The following is a 22,417-nucleotide window of genomic DNA, read 5'->3' on the forward strand; positions in this document are numbered from 1 at the left end:
GTATAAACATACTGCAGTCTTTGAAGTGCCTATACAGTGATGCTTCACATTTGTGAACCCCTCATAGTCCTCAAAACTCTGAATTGATATTACATAACATGGAGTGGCAAAAGGATGCCAACCTTTGCTCTAAGTATCTGGTGTAATACAAATCATGTCTGCAGATCAGTTTAAAGGAAATGTGGTCCTTCAATCGCTGCTGATGAGTTTACTTGCTACAGTTCCTTCCATATTGTATGTATCGGATTACGGTCAGAGCCCTGACCTGGCCATTCCAAAACATGAACCATATTTTCATGTAGCTATCTTTTGATAGAATAGATAGAATAATATGGGTAGACACACTTGTGGGCTTAGTGTCACTGAGTTGCTGCATTAACCACTTTCTGTTGAGATTCACTCCACAGACAGGTGACCTATGCATGTGTTGGCTGAATTGCAATACAATCTTCAAAACTGTGTGGATTTATTAGTGTGGCTATTTATATACAAAGATGCTGCTGGTCCTCCGCTTCACTCTCTGCCATGTTTCACTTCCATGTTACTGAGGTGGCTTGGAAGAAGAAACGAAACAATGCCTTAAAGCAAGCTTTTCGCATTTTTGCAGCGACCATAGTTGCCCTTCACACTTGGAAGGGGGAGGTGAGGTGCAAGGTATTCACAAGGTTGATGTCAGTTTTCGTCATCTCATGACAAAATGTGCAATAGCGACATTTGTCCAGTTATCTACAAAGACGCAGTTTACATCTCATCACTATCACATTCAATTTCTACTTTCTTCGTGATGATGTTGACACATCTCCATACATGATGTACGTCATCAAGTTCAGGTGGAATGACAGAAGGTGCTGAATCATAAACTTCCAAGACATCGCAAGTTTGAAGACCCATCATGCAAAATGTTTTAGACAGACCTTTCACTTTGTTACTTTCGTATCACTTCTCCTTCCTTTTTTTCTCTTCCGTCACAAATGATTGGGGAAGTCACTGACACATGGTTGTCACCCGATTCATTCAAAACACCTGACTCCCATTTTACCCAGAAATTAAGAGCTAGAGCTCCACATACTTTTGTCCCTACATGTATGTAATGTTATCATATTGGATCATTTTCTTTCAGTATGGATCAAATGGATCCCTTTTTTGCTTTCAGTACTCCTGCGAAAGTGCTGTAAGGCTTTAGGTAATTTTGGTGCAGAAATGTTGGAAATTCTCATGAGTCAACAAACTTTTAAGCAGCATTGTATGCAGTTCTCTTTTGAGAGAACACGGCTATCTGTCTGTGGAGCAAAAGCCATTATTAGGGCATAAATTGTGTTTATTCCTGGTACGCAGGACAACTGTATTATTTCAGTGTAACATAAAACTGTACCTGAAAAGTTGCAAAGAATCTCTATGGATTAGATTAAGTGGCTATGAATTTGCATTTTACTTGATACAGCATTGGATCTGTTGTGAGTCACATCCCTTAAACAACGTACTAAAACGAATCACGACTGAACAGCAGTGTGTTTTTTCTGTCAGATTCATACAGCCACAGATGGTGTGTATTTGTGCGTAAATGTGTGTATAGCTCATTTTTCGAGCCACTGGAACTGCAGCAGTTGTTGTTGCAGTGTGTCAGACCACATTAACTTCTGAAGATCATCCATTAAACACGGTTTGTCTCTCATCTTGTTTTGGTGACTTTTTTTATTTTTATTGTGAAGTGTCGTGCTCTTTTCCAGGGATTTTGGACTTGAAATCTTCTGTGGCAAACTCAAATTAAATGTGTGAATTCAGTGACGCCCTCTCTGTCTCCCCTTCAAAAAACTTTCCACATGTTTTGCCTTATTACATAGTCAGCCCTCATTGAGGTAGCTCTTTCATTTATCTTGCTTTAATCTCTGTGGTGTTTGTGGCGCTCTCTGTTCACCATAGATTGATTTAGTTTCCATCACATCACCATGTTAACCTTGTTTAGAAAAATGTCTGATGTAGGAGGCTGTTATATAAAGTCTTGTAAGAGCAGAAAAACACATGCCTTCTCTCCAATGTCAGAAATGCTCAGTCACAAAGCTACGGATCGGTTTTGGAGTGATTGCGTCACCTCTAGTTAATCTCACATTTAGCTGTCTCTGTTATAACTAATGGTCCGACTGCAGACAGTCCAGGAGGTCAAAAAGAACTATGAATCTTGAGAAAAACACAACTTGTCTGCACGAAAAAGACTCCAGTCACTTTCATTAGATTCATTCTCATTTTATTTCCATTTAATTTACTGAAACGCGGATGAATGGGATGCTGATCAAGTCATAAATGTAATTTCATGTGTAGAGTTTGATGTATAATTAGAATGTCTGGCTCAACATGAATGGGTTTGACTCTGATTTCTGCACTGTGTGCACGCATAGGCTGTGTAAGCTAATAATGTCTGACTTGTCATTTCTTTCTCTAAGACTGACATGCAAATAGACATAAAGCAATTTGCTGTGGGGGCGTAACTGTCACTGTGACTGTCGGATTCATGATATAATTGTTGATTTCAAAACGTTTGTGACTGGGAGGAAGCCGAGCGTTGTCTTTTGACTCGTTCCACTCTTTTTTTTTGGTCAAGATTAATTTGAAAACTTGTTGGGATTGTTCAGGTGGTCAAAGGCAAAGATTAATGTTGCTGCCCTTCTCTGCGAGTATAAACAGGGCAAGTTGGAGGTATTATTGTCATTTCGCACCACTTTTGTAGTACCAGTCGAAGCTCAGCATGTTGTATTATTACCAGTCACATAAGAAATCAATGTAATCCTATCAAATCATCAACCCTTAAAAAAAATTGATATTCCCTGGGCACAATCTATGACTGCATATTGAAATTCATATTGAATTTGTCAAAGCAGAGACTCACATCTCTTGTCTGCACTCACAGCATTCTTTGTCTGTGTCTTGTTCTCTTCTTTGTTTGGTCTCTCAGCGACGTACAGCAGTCCCCTTTCCCCTTTTGTTTTTCTCAGTTTGCACTTTGCATGCTGGAGATGGGGAATAGATCAAAAGCAGAATGGATGAGCTGTTTTGCAAGATCTCCCAGTCTTAACGGATTTCAAGGCTCGGTGAGGCTGTGAATGTGTTGCTTGGCTGGGTGTGTGTGTGTGTGTGTGTGTGTGTGTGTGTGTGTGTGTGTGTGTGTGTGTGTAATATGCATGTACATGCAAATTTATGTGTATGTGCCTGAGAGCATCAGTTCCTGTGTGCCTTCAAGTTTGCCTCTGTGTCTTAGTTTTTTATCAGTCAGCACAGTGCTCCCCTGAATTCTTACAATGTACTGTAATGTAGCGGCAGAACCACCAAAGAGGATTTGTAATCCTATAGGTATTGTTTCTCTTCCATTCTGTTCAAGGCATACGCTGCTTTCTCAACAATCCTGTAAAATTCTTCAAAGGATTCACATTTTGTATCACGTTCAGTGAGTCAAGTTTTTTCACACAAAGGATGTGGGTATGTATCATTTTTCTTATAAAGACCTCTCAGGCTATCCCTTTTGGTGCGGCATCAGGGCTCCTGTGTTTCACATGTTGGAGCCATCAGGATTCAGGTTTGCTTTGGCATATGTCATGAATTCTCAATTGGATTTGGATCTGGGGAATTTGAAGGCGAGGTCAACGCTAAACATTTGTTAAGTGGGTGGAAAATGTCAAAGTAACATCCTCATGAATGTCAAAATCAGGGGCTAGTGATCCACACATTGACCTCTGATCTACAGGCCAAGCGGGCTTGGCTAAACTTTGTGAAAAACGTCACAGCTGTGAAAGTTTTGAGATCAAGAAGCAACAAAACAACATTCTGAAGTTACAGATGATTTACAGGAACAATAAATGATGTATTTGCAAACAGAGAAGGGCACAGGCCCACTTACACCTTGGCAGTCATTGATCCACATTACCCAACTCTGCTAGAATCTCTCATGATCATTTATAACACATGAAGGCAGGCCATTTGTTAATAATTTATTATTATAGCCCCACCTAATAGCTTATCAGCAACATTATCATCAATCTGTGATTATAGTTTTGGTCATTGCATGTAGTTTTGCCCTTCTGTCAGACTAGAATCTATAATTTTCTCTGAACTGTAATCAGCCAGATTAAACCTACACTAAATAATTGTTGCAGATTGTATGGTAGCTTGTAAGCTATAGAGCAGTGCCGCCATTAAGATAAAAGCTGCAATTTGAAGTCATGGAAGATCAAAAGGGTCTTTAAGACACAGGTTCTTTTATAATATTCTGACGATTTCTTTTCCCCCTTTAATATGATCTATCTCCTGCGTCTGTGCTGCTGAAAATATGTCCAGACCACACAACCATTATGGAAACTGGGTGTAACCAAGGTGTGAAGTTTTTGCTACTGCTATTACCCCTAATCCACATATGTAAGATAGTTTTTTTGTTTTGTTTTGTTTTTGTTTTTTTTTCTTAACCCCTTGTCCTGTCCAGCATTATGGCAGCAGAATTGTAATCTGAATGCCGTTTATGCCAAACACATTTGCTATGCCAAGGGAAGCTTTATGAATGTAAAGCTCCCCTTGATGCCCATCAACTCCCTACTTACTTATTTATTTGTTTTTGTTACAATACTTAACATGTGATAGTGCCGAACCGGACCGGGGGACAGAGAAAGAGGGAAAGCGAAGAAGAAAAAAAAAGGAACAGAAATAGGAAGAGACAAACATAGAAAACAATGAAAAATCCGACAACCAGCTGCTGTAAGATATAAGATAGTTGAAGTAGAAAGAAAAGGTAAAAATCCTGGACCAGATGTGATTGCAAAATTGGGAATATCATCGTGAGATGAATGCAACCTGCAATGGGGGTTCATCAGGTCAAGTTCACAGTGTTGAACAATACATTCTTTCAATGTATTTGTGCTAGAATTTAGATTTGTTCATCATTAACCCCACAGAGTTAAGTGAAGAGCTGGGAACAAGTAGGGGTGGAACAAAACCCCTGTCTGTCCCAAGTGCTTCCCCACATCTCCACAACTGTGATCATTAGAGATCAAGACTTTTGGACACTCCACAATGTCTGGGTGCACAGGCTCAGCCGAGACTGCAGCGGCTGGAGCGTCCATTGTTTGTAGTCTTCCCTGCAGAGAAAGCAGCATTTGCAGAACTTGCCACACTGCTTTGAAGATCTGCTCTGCGAGCTGAAAGACCTTCTCTTCAGCCCAGAGCTCGTGCCTCGTTATGGATGTTGAACTAGCCGTGCCATTATTCATCATAATGTCAAATAATGAGTGTGCTGACTAGCGCCGGAATTAATTACCAGATCTGCAACGACGAGGCACATTTGTGTGTGCGCTGATTTTTTTAAAAATGTAACTGGACAGACTTTTACAGCAGTTTCTGAATTGCTGGAGATTAAAGACCTCATCACCAGCAGTTAATATCTTTTAAAAGTTCCACAGTGTGTTGCTTCTTTTCATCCGTCGGCTACAGAGTCACGACTGTGCTCGCTACCCAGTCCTCTCTTTAATGCATTTCAGCCCCATCCACCTACACCACCACCTGTGTCTGTTTAACTTATGAAGTTTGCCTATGGCGTCACCGTGATTAGTCTCATTCCTGCTGATGATGAGTCATACCAGAGGGAGCTTCTGTAAAAAGTTAGCCCTTTTTTCCCACTCACTATTCCATAGAGAAAACATGCATAACGCTTGCACTCAAGCACACAATGACTGTACTTCATCTGAACAATGTGCTCATGGCGAGGCTGAGTGAGTGTGCTCTAAATATAACTATATGTCCTCTGTTTGGTCCCGACACTAGCTGCTGGATCAACTCGTGGTAACATTTGCGGATAGATTAAAAACTACAAATACAGCAGCATTTTCTCTTCAGTCTACAATGGCATAATGTTGCTGTAAGAGCATTTAATTTCAGTCCATCCTCAAAGGCCCATGAGGATATTTTTCCTCTGCAGCCACAAGCTTGGATGCACACACATCAGCATACAGCCACACATATGTCTCAACTCAAATTTGTTCTTACCAATGTGACACCTAAAAGCCTCGTTCTCTGTGTTAAGTTGGCTGGATGACATTATGCCTGATAATGGATGCTATTGCCTCTCTCCTGTATGATGGATGCATCTGTCATAGCACATTCTTGTTACACCCTATTGGATACGGCATTTTTCTGACAGGAAAATCAGCCAATCCTGACGCTTCAGTGAGCAGCCGCTCTAATCTTTACCTCATGCTGCAATTACAGTTGCAGAATGAACCCAGAGTAATCCCTCAAAGGTTGTGTCGCTCCACTTGTTGTCACTTTCTCTGTCTCCCTTGCTCACTTTTCTTTTTCCTTGCACAAATTTCTTTCATCCTAATAAACCAAAATCTCTCGCCGTCTCCCCGTGTTTTCAGTCTCCCAGTTGCTGTCGTCTTCTCTTGTTCTCTCCACCTTATGTTCCGGCTCGCCAGCTGGCTGCTCGTCATATTCTGTCATTGATTTTCTTTCCATTTGTCAGCATCACCACACCTACTCAGTAAGTGACTGACATTCCCCACCATCTTTCACTTGCCCTCCACTATTCCCTTCTCTCTCATTATACCCATCTTCGGCCTGCCTTTCTGTTTCTAAGGAGAGCAAAGCACCCGTCAATAGTCTGAATTTGGTTCCTACATTCACTGGATGGGCTTCACGGTATACATTTATTGATACTCTATTGTAAATATCAAATTAGTAACACAGCAGTGAGATCCTGATCCGATTCAGTGTTATGTTTTGTTGTATACAGACCTAGTTTAATGAGCCCATTCTCACTCCCGAGGCATCACAAATCATTAAAGAATGTCAGTGTCAGTTTTCAGCATGCTGTATAAATGTGGTAAAACAGAGCATTGCTGTCATTTGCCAACATTAACCATTAAGTGTTGCATTTTAAGCAAATCTTTTCCTCACTGTGAATCAGGTAGTTAAGGTGTTTGAACTTAAGCTTTAGATAAAGCTTAATTTATTCCTTTATCTCAGCATGACACACAACCTTCATAGAAGCCTACAACTAAGCTCCCCCTCCGCTTAACGAGCAGCTCTACAGAATTATTACAATCACAGTAATGAAGACCATAATAAAGCTGATTGGTATGCTTGGCATTTTTGTTCAGTATGTTGCATTTTTCTTAATTTTTCTTGTTTTTATAGCTCTTCCAGTCTGTGTATGGACTTAGTCACTTCAGTGGCCACACACACCATCTCCTCCGAAGTCGCTCCTTTTTTTTCTAATGAATTAAGTTCATTAGAAAGATTATTAAGATTGACAGACGGATTGGTGCGGCGTCTGCAGTGATGCGGGCTCTGCACCGGCCCGTCGTGGTGAAGAAGGAGCTGAGCCAGAAGGCGAAGCTCTCGATTTACCGGTCAATCTATGTTCCCACCCTCACCTATGGTCACGAGCTGTGGGTAGTGACCGAAAGAACAAGATCGCGAATACAAGCGGCCGAAATGAGTTTCCTCCGCAGGGTGTCTGGGCTCTCCCTTAGAGATAGGGTGAGAAGCTCGGTCATCCGGGAGGGGCTCGGAGTAGAACCGCTGCTCCTCCGCATCGAGAGGAGTCAGATGAGGTGGCTCGGGCATCTGGTGAGAATGCCTCCTGGACGCCTCCCCGGTGAGGTGTTCCGGGCCCGTCCCACTGGGAGGAGGCCCCGGGGAAGACCCAGGACACGTTGGAGAGACTATGTCTCTCGGCTGGCCTGGGAACGCCTCGGGGTCCCCCCAGAAGAGCTGGAGGAAGTGGCCGGGGACAGGGACGTCTGGGTCTCTTTGCTCAAGCTGCTGCCCCCGCGACCCGATCCCCGGACCAGCGGAAGATAATGGATGGATGGATGGATGGAATTAAGTTCAATAAAAGTGGCTGTGGTCCAACATGTATTATTTCCTCACCTATTCATAGAGCTGTTGTTACATCCAATAACTTCTATTTTCAGCTGCCATTCTTAGAGGCACTGAAAGAATAACTTTACACCATAAGAATAATCAGGCTGTATCTGACTCTGTTTTCCCCAACTGCTACAGACCATGGCTAAATACTCTTCTAGTATATATCCTGGCAAGCACAGCGAAACCCCTACACGTAGTCCAGACATCTGGTGTTTGATTAACTACAGAGGGCACATGTCAGTCCATTGCTCACTGAGCTCCACTGGCTACCCGTGGCCTTTCTAATCAAATTCAAGTCACTAATGTTTGCCTACAGAGTGAGCTCTGGGTCTGCATCTCAACTCGGTCATGCAGGCTTATGCTCCTTTTCGACCACAGCACTCCTCTCAGTAACAATGTTTGGTACTATTGTCCCTACAAATAAGGCAATGTCATTCCAGACTTTTTTCATTGTGGTTCCCTCGAGTGGTCGCAAACTCAGGTCTCATGATTCCTAGCCCTAGGATTTACCCCCACCAACCCTATCGTGTCCTCGTGTGAACTGGAAAATGAGTATTTCCACAACTGGTTACAGTACCAACACCAAAAGACACCCAGCACTTGTATCAGAAACACCACAGGCTTTGACACAGTGACAGTATTTCATATCCAGAAATAAGAACTTTTTGCAAATGGAAACAAACAGCTTCGTCTGTGTGCTGTAAGCATTTGAGTGATGGACTCTCAGGTTATGCTGTGTTTATAATTGAGGTTTCATGCAATGGTTTGATGTGGTTGTTTCACCAGGATTAATGCAATGACTAAGATTCTCTTTTCTTTAGAAGTTGCACAACCTACAAAAGCATGACTAACTGTGCTTCAAGGAAAAATTGAACATAAGGATACAGATGTTTTCTCATAGCCCTAACATTTTTGGCAAATTGTTGCTCAGTGATTAATGTTTCATTAGTTCAATTCTATGTATTTTTTTTCTCATCTTTTAGACTGCTTGCTGTCATCTTGTCATCCTTTTAGTGCTTCAGCGTCCAATGTGATGTTGCACGGATTGACAATAAAAACTGTAAATAATTTCATGATGTCTTTCGAATAATTGTTACAACTTAAAAGGTTTGTTGTGTTTGCACTTGAATTTGCATCCCCGCTCACATTAGGTAATATACATTTTTCCCTCTTCTGGTAAAAGCGTCTCAGCAGACAGCACGGCTCTATTTTACCCCCATTTCAGCTCAAACATAGTTGACAGGCGGGCCACCATAGGTATCAGTTCCTCCCCTGCCAGCATGTGCTCGTTCTCTGTTCCTGCTTACAGCTCTCTCATTGCTCCATTTCTCCACCGATTCTTCTTAGACTGAAGGCGTGGTGCCACCTCATCCTATTAGCCTTTCATTCACCCCCATGCTCAGACCTTTCGTGACACCCGCTGAGCCCAGCCAAGCTAAAGACTCCCAACCTCCCACCACCTCCACAGGCTCTGGCAGCTGATTGTGTACACTGATTGCAGAACAGCATATTCCACAGGTCCTTTTTGGTCATGCTGCGGTATACTCACATTTCCTCCCTCTCTGTCTCTTGAGGCAATCAGGAGGTGACTGTGGAATGTGTTGTGAGGGAGGTTTGGGTAGCAGTAGTCTGTTTGTGTGAGCTAGGTGCTGTTTTTCCCAACAAGTGCACCAGAGGAAATGGAAGGAAAGATCTTTTTGATCATGTACTCTCAAAAGAAATCTTTGATTCTGGGAGCTGTCTCTAGTTTAGTATATATATCTCACATTAGAATTATCATCAGTGTTGGGACAGTGGTTAAATGGCTCCCTAATGTTGCGCTACTCAAATAATATGAGAAATTTGGTGTCTTAGCCACGAAACAAACCATAACCGTGTTTTTTTGTTTGTTTGTTTCTGTATGACTTTAATCACTGATGCTGCAAAAGTTCATTTTCTCCAGACTAACTTCAGCCTGAATAATTTCCCTGACAGTTTACTTGCATGTGAGCATTGGGCTTAATTCAGTGACACAAACTGAATCATAAAGACCGAGTGTCATATATTTTTTCATTAACTCCTCTTGTAAAATATTCATAACGGAGGAAAGTTGATTATTATGATTAGGTCCTTTTATTTCTCTACAACTTTAGAGATGGAGGTGACACTGTTTATCATTGTGAAGATTGCAAACTTTGAATGCAAACGATTAAACGCAACATTTTGAAACATCATTTTATTTCGATAAGAACCTCACAGTTTATTTTCAGAAACATTCATTAGTTTCTGCAACAATGAGGCAGAATGATCTCAGAAGGTCTAAAAATACCCCGCTCATATTAAGTCTACACAGGAGATAAGCTGTATCAAGGAGAGCTCAGAAAAGCAATAAAAATACATTTTTGATCGTTATCTTAATCTTTATTTATCTTAGGGTTATCTTCGGTACCAACACATACATCAGCTGCTTTATTAGTTAATGACACGGAATTTACATGTTTCTGCATCAACAGCATGAATTTAATGATGCCAAGGGAAATTGTCATGATAAGGAAAGATGTAAAAGAAAGTTTAAAAAAAAACCAAAGCACTGCTTGTTTTACAGGACTTGTGGCTGTTAGATGGAAATGTATTAAGAAGGTCCAGATTATTAACCATTAGAGAAACAGTGTAAGTCCCTTCAGTGAGAGCAAACGCTAAGACTTTTCCCTGCCAATTCCAGCATAGTATGAGTAATTAGTTTGAATTTGTGCCTGAAAGTAGCATGATTTTGAATCACTTACGAAATGTTAAGAGTTTGGGACTGAAAACTTGAGCTGAGCAAATAAATGAATGAAGCAGGAGATGTTAGGGACAGATGCAGGAAAAGACAAGTGAGGTGAAGGTGTGAACTCCCACTCAGGCTATATCGAGAATGTGGCTCCGTGCCACAGGATTTGCAAGTGATTGGTTTAATGAATGTTGCCTCTGAATGATTAGATGCCCTTTATGAACTACTCAAGGATCCGCGCAATATTTTTGTTTCCCTCTGCAGTCTCTCTGATTTTTCTTTCACCTTGTCCCCACAACATCGTGATGTGTCGCGCTGACTCTCTGTTAGAGACAAGGAAGAAAATTAAGCACAGATTGTTTCTGCTGGCCTTTTCCAGCTGATGGACTTGGTGACTGATCTTTTGTTTGTTTGTGTGTGTGTGGCAGATTGGCCTGTGGCACTCAGAAGACGGACTGTCCATGGAGAGCAAGCTTCCATCAATCAATGTGACAGACTCCCTCTTCAACACTACTCTTACAATCACAACAATATTGGTAAGAACTGTATGCACAAGTGCACAAACACATCAGTAGTCCATGCCATTTGTTTGCTCAACTCCCGGGCTGATCTACATGTGGCTGACTTTCTGCAGTCGACAGACATTTACCATATCAAAAAGCCATTTTATGTTTTCAGATCCAAACTCGGTCCCCTTGGGATCAGAGGAATTGATGCTGTGCTATTGTTTTGCTCTGAGTACCTCAGATGAGGCTGCCACACAGTGACTAAACAGGAGCTCATAATTTACTATGTCAGCCATCCTCAGCCTCTGCTGGAGATAAACATTCTCTGTTCTGACTGCCTTCCCTATATATGTGTTGAAGGATGCAGTTTTCAAGCGGTTTACTTAATTACCTTGTCATGATTGGGTGGATGGTATTCTACGAATCCTTCAACATCATAAAACCAAATGCATACTTTCTACCTTTAGAATATTTCAAATAGTGTGCAGATGGTGTTGGTTCTTGAAGCAGGCATAAGGAAATTATAGATCTGAATTATACAAAAATAATGACCAGTGTTTTTCACCCTGAATATAAGTAATGTAAACAATGTGGTACAATATACCAAATCTGCTTTGCAGCCAACTGTTGGGGCAGCAGCAGAAAGATCGAACAAACTGATAAAGAAGGATGGCTCTGTGCTGGTGACTGCTCTGGAGCCCCCGGAGCTGATTGTACAAAGGGGGAGATGATGAACATAAGGGATACTGCCCACCCTCTGCACAACATTGATTAAGCAATGAAGTGTGTTCAGTCAGAGACTTCTTCAGCTCCACTGCTATACAGAAAAGTATAGGAGGTCATTTCTGCCAGCTGTAATAGCCATACACAATGAATGCTTGTAATGGAGAGAAAAAAAAACATACTGCAACATAAAAAGAAAATCAGAATTTTATTATTTTCAGTTCATTTGTGCCCTATACTTACACAATAAAAGAGAACTTTTCAGACATAGAAACTGTGAAAATAAATAGAGTAACTTTTGTTTTAACAGCACTCATTCAGTGTTTGGGAAATGAGGACCTAAAAATATTGTATTTCTATAAGCAAAATGTTTTTCCATTTAAACTCGACACGGTTGCCCGGCGTGCCTCCTCTCTCGTATTTTTCAATTAATAATCCACCAAATCTTTTGAGCGGCAAGTCGGGATCAGTGTCGCTGTAAAATGTACCAAATAGTCTCGCTGGCACAAGCAAGGCAATTCCTCAAAAAGGTCTCATCGGGATGGCATCATATGTTATTTCACATCCTGAATCTATTGTATAAACTGGATCAGGGACAGACGAGGGCATGAAAACCAGGTGTGAAGGCAAAAATGGGAACAATATGATGGGGATAAAGAGAAAAGCTGGGGTTAATGGAGGGCACATGGAAGTGGCAAAAACTCTAGAATGAGCAGCAACTTCAACGTGAAACATTTTGTCCAATCCATATCTTAAAGCACAAATGTCATATTGTGGTTCAGCTGTGGTTTAACTTGTTGTTTGAAGTTTGTGATCTGCCGTATGTGCCGTAAAGTACATTAAATGTTGGGGTGGTGTTAGGGTGGGGTTAGTGGGGTGGGGTTTGGGGTGTTGGGGTGGTGTTGTTGGGGTTAGGTGTGTTGTGGGGTTGGGGTGGGGTTTTTAACTGGAACTCCTGGGTGTTATTAATCAGCACATAGACATGTGTGGTCATAATCAGTTAATATACATAAAAAATGTGAAAGGTTTTTTAAGTGACTAACATTATAAAGGAGGAGTGGTGAACTTAAAGGAAAAAGCTGCAAGCAAAAGGCACTTAGTCCTGAAATTAAGTTAAAGCTTCAAAATGCCTTTAGAGAAAATGTAACCTTTTACTGGGTCATCCATGTCACATGCAGAGCATTTTCATCCAAACAGAATTCAGTTTAACCCAAACAAAAGTAATGCATTAGCAATCCTCAAGTAATGCTGCGTAAACCTTCAATCTTAACCAACTTGATCATGATGTTAAATCACCTACCAATAGGTTTTCTTTTTCAATTATTCTGTTGTAGGTATGCTAGTGTGCTGTTTCAGCTGAGCTTTGGCGTAAGCTGTTGGAGGGATGGCCCTTAAATTTTACACTAAAATACTTTGGCAGACGGAGGAGTTTGTGGTGACTACAAGGTGTTCAAGTCCTGTGGCTGCAAAACAAGTCCAGATCATTTAACTTCGACCCCTGTGCTTCACAGTTTGCATGAGGTGTTTGATTTTATCTAAACATGGCGCTGTGGGTGCCAAACATCTCCACTACATGCTGTAGTGTCCCATGATTCCAGACATGTTGCGCTTTGTGAAGATGTAATTTTGCAAATCTTTTTTTAACTTTAACATTTAACATGCTAACTGAGGCCTTTAGACTGCATCGCACAGCCTCAACTTGGGGGTACTCGATGCGCTGTCCACTTCTGGGAACATTGGCAGCTGTGTTGAATGTGCTGCACTTTAAATAATCTTTTTCCTTCTAGAATGATGGACTCTAAATAGTTTAGAATTTGTTTGGTAGACAAATAATGACACAGTATAATATCTCATATGCTGTTGTTCAGCTGAGGTCATGTGTACCTAATTTTAGGACCTGGTTAGGAACAGATGATTTTTTTTCATCACTTCCTGATATGTAAAGTCTTAAAACTGAAAGAGGGCTTACTTTCTTTTTTCACATAACTGTGTGTAGATGCAGACTTTCTGTAAGCAGCCTTTTCTTTCATCACTCAGTATAAACACTTGAGCAGCTGCCCACACAGAATCCTGTCACTCACCCAGCCCCCTGCCCTCGCTGATGAATCAGATGATAAGGCACAAAGTAGCTTGTAAACAGAGGCAATTGGCCCAGTGTGTTCACTCCACTCTGAGTGGCTGGCTTATCAGCTGCAAGCCATGGGAACGAGAGAAGGGCATATTGCCATATTTCGCCACCAAACAACTCACAGGTCTTATTGACACTGATTGGGATTCGGATGGAATGCTTCATTTCTCACGGGAGGGGAAGAGCGCGTTGCGAGGATAGAGATGTGTGCATGTGTCTGTGTTTTGGTGGAGTTAGACTACAAATAAGATGTTTTCACAACAGAAAAAGAGGTGCGAAAGGAAGAATTGGACGAGCACAGAGCTCTGATTTTACTTTGGATTTATAGAGTCTCCAAACCAAACTTTAGAAGCCACCAAGGAACAATTTTCAGTGCCTATCAGGGCTCATTCGTCATTTTGGGATTGCTGTGTCACTGTTATCTCGGTTTTGGGCGGCAGAAAAGCCACAGCTAAAGGCCTCCTTAAGAATTATTTACCAGTAGCTGAGGCTTGGGTGAATGTGTGTGTTAGAGTTTTTATGGAGGCTCTCCTCCGTGCATTGGGCTTGTGTACACCCATGACACATCCACGTGGCCTTTACAGAGCAGTTTCATTACACTTACACATGGCTGTCACCTTCCCACTTCAATATCACAAATAGCTCCAGGAAAAAACAGTCACAGAAATGATTAGCACTTTACCTCAGCGCCAAAAGCCCTGCGATTGTAAGTATTGATTGAGTTTGTTACAGGCACTGTTTAGATATCTTCACCCCCTCAGTGCTACATTAGTGTAATAGAAAAAGCTCATTCTTCGCTGCTGTGAGACAAAATTCTTTTGATTATGCTGTCATTGTGTGTGGTTTTGTTTTCTTACTGACCCAAAATACAGTGGTTTGTTGATCCTTTTGCGCTGTAATAATACATTAATGCACAAAGGAGCATCTGTAAGGTTCCATTGTGGCCCTGAACCAAGTGCTCAACAATCTGAATCATGAAGACAAAACTTGAAATGTTCACAGGTCCTCCTAAGTGCACACTCCTTCTAAAATGAACCACTGTCACGCACCGTTAATCTCGGAATTCACCTTTGTTTCATTTCATTCCACACGTCTTATCCAGGTGTCAGTCATCTGGGTTAAAAAAAGGAAATTATGTCAACCCTTTGCTGTCAAACTGCCAAATACTGTACTTCCTCGAATGAGAGTGAATCTCTAAAGAACCCTCTACTCAACTTGCTCGACTCTACAGAAGATACAAAAATGTTTACAGCTTTCCGCTGAAGACTTGTTTTGTTCTCTGTTGCTAATGTTCCCATTCTTTGCAACCATACTGTATTATTTGATACTATTTTTTCTAATAAAGAACCCAAAACAACACACTCTTTAAAGTTGTCTGTCAAATGGGAATTACCAGTGTAGGAAGAGCACTCAGTACTACGTTATGGATATAATTTGTTCTCCTTGTGGCACCCCTCATATTATTAAAACTCAATTACAAATTTACAATACCAGAGTTTGATTACCAAGTAGAGCCTCATTTAAATAAGATGAAGCATGACATGACCTCCATTTGCTTTTGTGCAATCGCACAAGTTCTGACACGACGTCACCTTGAACTGGAGATCATTCAGTCTTAATTAAAACAAGAGAGACATTCTGGATTGTTACTTCACACACTCTGTTTTCCAAAGGGACTAAATGATGAACAATGAAATTTGGTGGAGAGTTGGGAGAACCCATTAAATATTGTGGCCAAAGGAGATCACTTTAATTTAAGTTTTACATTTATTAAACTGGCCTTGGTAGAGGATGCGCTTTGAGCTTTTGCTCAATTTATTGGTAGTTTGATAATTGTGCCGTTTGAATTTTTTTATGTACATTAGAGTTCGGACAGAATAGAATACAATTGAATAGAATAGAAGAATACTTTATTTATGCCCCAGTGGGGGGAATTCAAAAGATACATACATATATAGATACATATATAATGGATAGATACATTTCATGATGTTGTTTTTCACTTGATTATTGATTCATATGCTTTGAGCAGTTTTTTTAATACTTTATTTTTATTAAAAAAAAAATGTATACATAGAAGGTACAATATAGAAAAGTAAAAAGAAAAGAAAAACACACAATAAAAGGTCTGGATTGGCATTTCTTCCCTAAATCAGTAGGTTTCTATAGAGTGATCATTACTGAATTCTTACATGTTGTGATTGACATGTAAATATTGTTCATTTCTTCCATCTCACATCGTACTTCTCTTCTTGACGTCTCACCCTATAGGTTTGGAACTCCATATCATATATTTGAGTCACAATTTTCAACCAATCCTCTCGTGTTGGGGGTTCAGCTTTAAACCATCCTCTCGTGGTTGCTTTTTTGCAGGCTGTACAAATAGCTTATCTTCTCCTAATACTGTGACTTCTGTGAAATAATCGAAATATAGGACTGCAATTGATTTAGGTATACCATGACCCAGGATTTTAACAATAGTCATATAGACATCACTCCAAAATTCCAAATCAAGTCAAATCAAATTTTATTTATAAAATATGGCACTTTTCATGCTTAAAACGCAATAAATAACAATGACAAAAATAAACAACCCTCCCACCCCCATAAATACCCAGAGACACAGAGACATACATACATACATACATACACACACAAACACACAAGTTCAGACCCACAGCACCTATTAGACAGAGACATGGCCGGGCACCGAGACCTAAGGCAAGGAAAAAGCCTCCCTCGGGGGCCGACCACACTGAGAGGGCTCCCGGCCCACGACTACAGGGAGCGCCGCCACAGAGACAGCCCCGACCCAATCAGACAAGAGGCCCCACACCAAGGTGCAGAGCCCTCCTGCCACCCTGGCCAGAGCAGTCCACAGGACAGCACCCCGGTCAGTGGACCAAAAGCAGCCCCCATGGGCCCCCATGAAGAAACACTGGAGCTAAAAACTGAAAGACTAAAGCAGTAAAACATATAATTAAAATAGTATAGAACAAAAATTGAATACGATAAAAAAGTTTGATTAAAAGGAATAAAGGAAATCAATAAAATCAAATAAAAGCCTGATTTAAAAAGGGTGAATCTTCTTGAGCCTCTTTTTAAAAACATCAACAGTCTCTGCGGATCTCCGGCAGGCTGTTCCACAATTGGGGGCCATAATAACTAAAAGCCGCCCCCCTCCGTGTGTTTTCGATCAAACATGTGGTATGGTTAAAAGGCCAGTGCCGGAAGACCTCGGGGTCCATGAGGGTTGATATGGTAAAAGTAAGTCAGATAAATAGGAAGGCCCAAGACCGGTAAGGCATCTAAAAACGAGTAAAAGAACCTTAAAATTGACAAAGCCAAAATATATATTTGTCAATGATCTACATTCATTCCTCCGCAACATATAAAATGCTGAAACTCAGCATTATTCTACTAAATTTGGCCTCAAATGTTTGCACTCTTTGAGAGCTGCAGAGGAAAACTAAAAGCATGTGCTGGGACCCAACTCTGTGCAGAATACTAACTGTATATAAGACATTTTTGTAGTTGGTACACACTAAATCGTCATACTTCTCCGATTTAGGTAAATGCTACTTCTGAATGTATTTTGAGGCAGATGTCTTGTTTTTTTTGTTTGTTTGAGGTGCAGGTGAACCGTTCACCCCCGACCAGATGTTGTTTTCTCTTCTCTTCTTTTTTTTTTTTTTGTTTGTTTTCCAGTTTTGACCCTTTCTCTCTGGAAAACGTTGAGGGACGATTGTGTCCATCAGATTTGCATACATGCTTCGGAAAATCAGTCCAATGCTCTACATGTTTGACGTGTATTGTTCAACATCCAACACAAGTCAAAGTTTGGACAGACTTTTGGCATCTTTTAGTGATTGAACAGCAAAATGTCTGTTTTCTGATGCACTTGAATGTATGTCACTATAAGGAAAGGGAGAGAGGAAAAAAAAGAGAGAAAGGGAAGAAGGAGGGGAAGAAGAAGGGAAGAGAAGAGAAAGAGAAGGGAAGGAAGGAAAGGGAGGAAAGAAAGGGAAATGAAGGAAGAGAAGGAGAAAGGAAAGAGAAGAAGAAAGGAAAAAGGGAAGGAAAAGAAAAGAAAATTACACACTTGGTATTTATAACTAAGCACAGAAACAGAAAGTAGTTGTGCAAAATTTGGTATGAAGTGTGTTATCATCTGTGAACAGCGCCTACTTTAAACTGAAGCATTTTGGTAGTAAAAGGTGGTGGTTTGGGGGGTGAAATGTATTCTCACACTTTCATTTTGTCATGTTTTGGTTTTGAACGTTTTATTTGGGGTTCTTTTTTTGTTTTTTTTTAAATTGGGCTTATTTCGGAAGTGGTCAGACCAAGAAGTAAATATACATTAAAGCTTGGGGAGTGGGGTTTTTTTGCAGGGCTTGAGATAACGAAGCAATGTGGATGTAATGATATCGGTGCTTTCTAATTCACGGCGTGCACATGTCCTGCAAGATTGAAACAAGGAAATAGCATTTATTGTCTTCACGGTAAAAGGGGTGGTGTATAAAGTGTAACTGTAACATATTGTATATTAAAAAAAAAAAAAGAAACTCAGACATTTTACTATTTCATGAAAAATATTACCATCTTGAATGTGATGGCAGCAACACATTTAGAAAAAGTTGGGATGAGAGCAATGAAAGGCTTAAAAGGTGGTAATAACTAGATACAGCTGGAGGAACTTGTTGCAGGAAGTATGGTCGGTTGGCAACATGTCAGTAATAAAATAGGATCTAGATAAAGCACCTTGTAGAGGCAGAGTCTCCCAGAGGTAAAGATAGGCAGGCGTTCAGCAATCTGCTTAAAACTGCATCTGCAAATTGTGGAGCAACTTCAGATCAGTGTTCCTGAAAATAAGATCGTGAAGGTTTTAAAACTTAGTACAAAATCTCATCAAAAGATTCAGAGAATCTGTGAACAAGGAACACATCCAAAAACCAATATGAACACCAAACCAATATCTTTAGGCAGCTCCTCTCAAGCAGCTCTGCATTAAAAACAGATATGATTCTGTCATAGAAATCATTGCATGGTCTGAGGAACACTTTCAGAAATCACTGATCACAGTCATATCATGCCATCCATAAATTATGGTAAAATATATCAGAAGAAACTATCTGTGAACATGATCCAGAAACAATGCCATCTTCTCTGGGACAAAGCTCATTCAAAACGGACTTGGGGAAACTGTTTTGTGGTCGAATAAAAACTTTTAGGAAATCATGGAAGCTGCATTGTCTCTGGTCTAAAGATGAGAAGGACCATCTAGCATGTTATCAGTGCTCAGTTCAAAAGCCTGCATTTCTGTTGGTATGGGGGTGCATTAGTGCCTAGGAAAACTTGCAGCGCTGGACAGATACCATCAATCCTGAAAGGTATAAACAGGTTTTAGAGCAGCATATGCTCTCTCCAGGAGACGTCTTTTTTAGAGAAGGCCTCGCATATTTCAGCAGGGCAATGCTGCATACTGCTTCTATTGATATGTTGTATTATTATTGTTTATTATTATTATTATTGTTCCATACTATTGCTATGAAATATGTGAAACATTTGTTTATGAAATTTACAAATGATTGTATTCTTATTCTATTTTTATTTGCATTTTGCAAAGCTTCCCAACATTTGAGGGGGGGGGGGTGTTATGGTTGTACTTGTACCCAAAGCCACAAACACATAACCTCACAAGTGAATAATTCTGAAATCGGCATCATTGCCTTGACTACTTAGTTTAACACGAAACTTGTATTTTTTATCAACTACAGCGACACGAATTGTTGACGCTCTCGAAGAGAAAAACTGATTTGAGCACCTTATGGTACAGATTACAAGCTCACCCTCTCACATACATTTGTCTTTCTTTCCACAGGCTTCATTTAATATCTGTGCTTATTATGCTGCTGGTAAATTATTTAATAGCCTTGGGTGTTATATTTAATTAATTTATTTAAAGTTCTCATACCCAGCTCTCTTACATTTCAGGTCTCTGTTTTGTTGCTCGTCTGAAATCAATAGTCTTATATGCCAGTTCCCTGCCGTTGTTATAAACCATAGCCTCTTAATATTTACATCCCAACTTGACCTGTTTTTATTCTTAATGCCCAGAATGTGCTTCAAGTCGCTCTTGTTGGAGTCATCCTCTGACTTTTTCACCTACTCCCACCTCTGCTCTTTTTCCTGTTTTCCCTCACACTACCCTTGTGTCACTGAGTGCTTTTTTTTTTATCCACTCACAAATGTATTGGTAAAATTCGACGATGCGCATAGTGCCAACTTGATAAATGCAGACAAAAAGGCAGATTTTCTGGCTCACGGGCTCTGAAGCACTGACGCAAGAGCACATGAATTTGCACTGCTACACACAAGTTCTGTCCCCGTTTTTCAAGGATTTTGAGAATCTTTTTTCCCGTCTCTGTTATTTTATTCATTTCTAGTTCTATTTTCTGAATTCTATTTATTGTGAGGCCCAAAAAAACACTACGATGTATTAGCTTTATTAAAAACTAAGGTGACCCAGCCCATGTTCTTATGACCTTGTACTTTTAAGAATGTTGTTAGAGCATCTGTGGCTCTCAGCTGCCAGTTTGCTCCACTCTGGAGAGCAAGTTTTTAAGGATAAGAAAACTCTTAGGGAAAGCGAGGAGGGTTTTGTGAAGAAAACGTCTTGAAGACCATGGGATTTTAAAAGGGGGAACTCCAATGTGGTTGTATGTGAAGCTTAATGTGAATATCTGTGTGTGCACCTGGTATATAAAAGTGTGCCTTTACTACCGAAGTTATCAGTCTGCAACCAGACTCCTCTCGGCCTGGGTGTTAGGGGCTGTTTTAAAAGTCTGCACTTCTTTATAGCCTCGAACTCATAGCTTTATTGCTGTTTTGCTGTGGTGTGCAAAAGAAGGTAGATGGAATTTCTTAGTCTTTTGGCCCTCGTGGCAGACAGCACTTTCATACCCCCATATAGACCCATCATTCCATTGTATAGTTATTTTTTTATGATTTTATTCTAAAGTTGACAAAGACTATTTTGTAGAAATAGTCGTTGTGTTTTTTGGCAGAGTTTGTTGGAAGTTTTAGGATGAACTTTTTGCGGCAGTTTAAATTTCTGCTGCCCAGCTCAGGCCTGGTCGCAGGAAAGTTTTGGGAGCAATTTCACGGAGCCACTTGAGCTCAAAGAACGAGGCAAATTGAAACTAAGGAAATATTACAAGAGAAATTGCATATATGAGAGTCGGGAAGAGTGTTGGCTTAATAACAGTTTGACAAACACGTGTTATTGATTGCGGTTTCGTTTTTGCTCTTGTGATTGATGTTGCCGTGGCCCGTTTTATTAAGCTGTACTTACTCAAGTCAACACCAAGGAATAAAGAGATACAAGATACCAAGGCAATTTTTTCTAGCCTTACTCTAAGAGATTGAGCATCTTAACGACAGAGGCAATAAATTATAGATTTAGAAAGCTTTACCATTCTTCCCACACATAAATCTACAGGAAGCTGAGAAGTGAATTATGTTTTGCTCAATTAAGTCTTGTAGATTGTAGAAGACAAGCATGCATTCATCAGTGCTCATCACTGTTCTTCTGCTAAAGAGGGGCAGCACAGCTGCTCCACATGCACACTAAAACAGAAGCAGGTATAGATGTTGCATTACATCAATGAGATGACACCTGCAGCCTGTTCAAGTTTGCAGTGTGTAGGATTTATTATGAAATCTAATGTCAGAAATGCAAAATTATATCATCAGTGAAGAATCATGAATGAAAATAAAAAACATGTTTTTTGCTCCTAAAATGTTTCTAAACCAGGCCCTGAACAGACAAACTCGACAGTGGCTCCACAGATGTTTTACCTTGGGTGATTAGGCCGGTTGTATTCAGTTTATTATAAACTGCAAATTCACAGCTGGATGTCACTAAGGTGCTATTTCTTAAACGATGCTGACGAACAGATGCTTTTACTTATTTCAGTGCAAACATTGTCTCACCCATTGTACATTTTTCTCGCCAGCTCATTGAAAAATTTCCACATTTTTACATTCTCACACCTCTGGCCCCCACCTCTGGGTCATCTGAGAAACATTTTAGAACAGCAGTGCCTGTATGGACACAGTTAAAGATGAAACGTTAAACTTTCTCTTTTTGCTTCGATGCGACACTGGAGGCCCTTGTCATTAACATCATGCCTGAGTAAACTTTTGAGCCTGGTTAGATGAGCTGAATCCATATGCAGATCCTTGGAGCAGAGTGATGCAGTCCATCAGCATTCGTTTTGTTCGCAGCAGTGCAGTTCTACCGTCCAGTGCTGCAGCGAGAATAAGGCAAAGCAGTTCAGCCCTCAGTGTCAAACTCCAACTATATTCGAAGGTGGAACCAAACAGTTGCTATGACAGCAACTA

At 40.5% G+C, this 22,417-nt stretch overlaps 1 protein-coding gene across 1 annotated transcript in view; it reads left to right on the forward strand.

Annotated features, from left to right (window-relative positions):
* grik4 (glutamate receptor, ionotropic, kainate 4) overlaps window positions 1-22,417 on the forward strand; it is a 354,718-nt gene that overhangs the window by 310,558 nt on the left and 21,743 nt on the right. Inside the window, exon 12 of the mRNA XM_075473484.1 lies at window positions 11,083-11,190. Within this exon, the coding sequence (XP_075329599.1) occupies window positions 11,083-11,190 (108 nt within the window). The remainder of the gene's footprint in view (window positions 1-11,082; window positions 11,191-22,417) is intronic.

Source organism: Odontesthes bonariensis, chromosome 9 (assembly GCF_027942865.1).
Source record: "Odontesthes bonariensis isolate fOdoBon6 chromosome 9, fOdoBon6.hap1, whole genome shotgun sequence".
Taxonomy (NCBI): domain Eukaryota; kingdom Metazoa; phylum Chordata; class Actinopteri; order Atheriniformes; family Atherinopsidae; genus Odontesthes; species Odontesthes bonariensis.